At 33.0% G+C, this 3,628-nt stretch overlaps 1 protein-coding gene across 1 annotated transcript; it reads right to left on the bottom strand.

The window, feature by feature from the left end:
- Positions 1–336: 336 nt before the first annotated feature.
- Positions 337–3,187, bottom strand: LOC102602374 (mitogen-activated protein kinase kinase kinase 2-like). The gene is made up of 2 exons (XM_006367345.2): positions 3,164–3,187; positions 337–1,440 (listed from the first exon to the last, which is right to left on the bottom strand). The coding sequence occupies exons 1-2, from the start codon at positions 3,185–3,187 to the stop codon at positions 337–339; spliced, it is 1,128 nt and encodes a 375-aa protein (XP_006367407.2).
- Positions 3,188–3,628: the final 441 nt, after the last annotated feature.

Below are 3,628 nucleotides of genomic sequence, written 5' to 3'. Positions count from 1 at the left end.
CATAGGTTATGATATCGTAGATCTGCCTATGCTTGTTACCTCCATCAAAATAGGTATTAGGTGATGTTCGAGTGAATTTGCACTATACCATCTTTGTATAATTAACATATATATAAATTGTTTTCGATTAAAAATTAAGAGATCACATTAATTTGATTACAAATTGGTTATATTTACCAACTATGCATATACTAGCTTAGCTTCCTAATCAGCCAGTTAGTCTTCACTTCAGTAGTTGAGGTTTATTGAAGAGTGAGTCAGTCTTCACTTCAGTAGTTGAGGTCTGTTGAAGAATTGCACACCCAAGATGAAAAAAGGGATGAGTAGTAAGCTTCATTATATATGTAAGTTTCTGAAATTCATCCATAGTAGAGGCTCGTCTCCTGTTGCGTTATTATTATTAGTCTCAGGGAGGCTGGTAATAATACTGCTTGATTCTCTCAAGTAGGAGTTATGAGGATAATAGAAACTAGTTGTTGTAAATAAGTGCTCCAAAGAAACCAATGTTTTGAGTCCTGCATCACCAAAAGGCCGCTGGATCAACTCATGAATCATCTTCTTATTAACATACTTCGTGATGAATGAATGATTAAGTAGCATCTCCGCATTCCATCTCCAATTATGATCTCTGTCCAAACACTTACTCAGAAAGTCCTTTGCATCATTAGATATATTATTTGGTATCTCTGGTTTTTCATACGCTATCTTCAATTTTAATTCGTTCTTATTTTTACATTCTGACCATACCCGCTTTCCCGTGAGCATTTCTACAAGTATGCATCCAAATGCCCAAATATCAACGGCTTTATCTTGAATCCCACACACTACAGATTCCGGTGCTGCATATAGTAGAGTCCCTCTGCGGCGACGACTCTTCTTCAATGATGTGTCCCAACATGTGTTGGTTTCAGATCTCAACGATAGCCCAAAATCAGCCAATTTCACATTTGCAAGGCCATGTTGTCCGCCAGGAAAAACAAGTATATTAGCTGGTTTCAGATCGCAATGGATAAATCCTTTACTATGAACATGACAAATCCCGACTAAGATTTGAAAAGCATAGTACGCAGCCTCTGATTCTCCGAGCACCGTCTTCGACTTATGAATTAAGTCATGCAAAGTTCCACCAGCAGCATACTCCAGCAAAAGGTTATAAGTTTTTTTACCGTTTTCGATGCTTACATCTTCTCCGAAGCACTTAATTACGTAGTCCGACCCTCTCAGCGCATGCAATATTTGTGCTTCCGCTCGGAGCGAAGACGAGCGATCATCTTCCGCGGATTTGACAGCAGCAAATAATGTATAGTAATCGGTTAATGGAGTGGCAAGAGACACCGTACCATAAGAACCCCTGCCCAACAACTTAAGCTTTTTCCAGTACATACTTAATTTATTTATGAATGAGTTTTTCTTATGAAAAGGTTTGAGTAACCTTTGATGCTTTAATGTTTTCTCAGATTATACATATTTATAATGCTAATTTAATTTCCTAATGTTATTCTATTTGGGATTAAATTATTTAGGCCTTTCCCTTTTCCTTTTCCAATTCTACTTGGAAATGTGAATTCTACTATACAGAGGAAAAAAAGTTGTTGCTAAGTTCGTTATTCCTTGAAGGATATTTACTAAAAAAAAAAAAAAAAAAAATCCTTGAAGGATATTTATGGTTTTACCCTTTGGTTATACGCTGCGTCTTGGTAATAAGACAGGGGTAATTTCGTCTCCGGGATCAGATTGTTGGCGGGAAGTTTTAGAAAATAACTTTTGTGGGGAATTTCTATTTTCTTTTCCTCTTTTTATTTTTATGAATTAACCGCATTGCTTCTATTTAAATAATAATTTAATTTCCAAATGTGAAACTATTGATTTAGCTAGGTTAATATAAAAAGTTGAATTATTTGAACTAAAGAATCTTTAACTACTCAATTGTGAAGACCGTTTACATGGATCATATGTCTATGATTCACATTTTTCCGATCCCAAGACACGCTGAAAAAAAATATTATAGACTGAAATCACTGTGAAATCAAATTAAAATTTAATTTATTTTTATAAATTAATCGCATTTCTTCTATTTAAATTAATTTAATTTCCAAAATGTGAAAGAATCGATTTAGCTAGGCTTCTTTTTTAGTTTTTTACTTATTTAATTTTTTGCTCAACTTTTAGTTTTAGCAAAAGTTACTTTTGTGTGAAGAGCCTTAGTAGAGTGATAAGTTTTGTTGGTGTATATGCATTTTATTATTAAAATAAAATATTAGGTACATATGTTAGCAAATATAGATTGTGGTAAAAGATGAATATTAGTACTTGTAACTTATACTTCCTCCGTCTCTATTTACTTGTCAAATATTTTTTAATTTGATTTCTCTTTTTACTGATCATTTTTTGACAAATCAAGGAAAGACAATTTTCTTTTTCCTATTATACCCTCAATTTATTAACATTGAGTTAATGTTTTTGAAAAAAGTAGCGAATAAATATATTTGGGACCCCATCAATTAATAGAGTTAAAATAGTAAATTCACTACTCCAATCATTATTTTCTTAATAGGTGTGTCAAGTAAAAAGGGACGGAGGGAGTATGACCATTAGTTCTTATAACTCTCATGCATGGTCATTAGTTTCTTGTAACTCATGTGACCATTAGTTTCTTATAACTTATGTAATATCTTTCACATTTATTTACCCACATTATATCCCTCATTCTACCCATTGATTACATGGAAGACTTTTTTACCTATAAATAATGGTGCATCTTCCTTTGTGTTGGGTAGAAGATGAATATGTTAAGTGTGAAAAAATATTGTAGTATGTAGTACTGAAAGAGAGAGTTAAGACAAAAAAGATATTCTAAGACTTCAACTATATTACTATATAAAAGTGAGTATTTATATGTTGAAGGAAGGTGCTCTTATGTGGAGCTTTGGACTCTTCAACTACTCCAGAGTTGTTTGAGTTGTGCAATGTTGTGGGGCAGTTGTATTCTAGAGGGGACAAGTCCAGAGTGATATTGTTAGATCAATGTAGATTATGTCGCAGTGGGCTTGAATCTCGTTTAAGAAAGCAAGATATCCGCGTCTTAGCCTGAATGATTTGTTTGATCATTTTTGTCATTTTATTTTCAACTATAATTATTGTATTTATGGTATATTACACCTACAAGTTCCAAATACTCTATCGGCATCTTGGCTATTTAAATGGTGACTAAAGATATTTATCAATCGATTTTCTTTAATTTTGGTACTTATTTCATAGTTATTTTTATATTTGTATTGTGTACCTATATTTTTGTTTGATGGGGTGTTACAACTCTCGTTTTTTTTATACTAGTTTCTGGGAATGCGCTTTGCGTGTAACTCGTATTAATGAGTATATTATTTCTTTAAATACTATTAAAAATACGATTTGAGTTCCTTTTTATAAAATATGTCTAATGAGGTTTCTTACTTTGTCTTACTACTAATTGTGACACACCAATTTCACGACCTCCAAGTGAATGTACTGAGATAATAATATTAGAAGTTAATAAAATAAAAGGAAAATGCATAAGTACCCCCCCAGCCTATGCCCAAAATCCCTGAGACACACCTAACCTTTACTAAGGTCCTATTACCCCCCCCCACCC

The sequence above is a fragment of the Solanum tuberosum genome, unplaced genomic scaffold, assembly GCF_000226075.1.
Source record: "Solanum tuberosum cultivar DM 1-3 516 R44 unplaced genomic scaffold, SolTub_3.0 scf00761, whole genome shotgun sequence".
NCBI lineage: Eukaryota > Viridiplantae > Streptophyta > Magnoliopsida > Solanales > Solanaceae > Solanum > Solanum tuberosum.
This window is presented reverse-complemented; position numbering and strand designations above follow the sequence as displayed.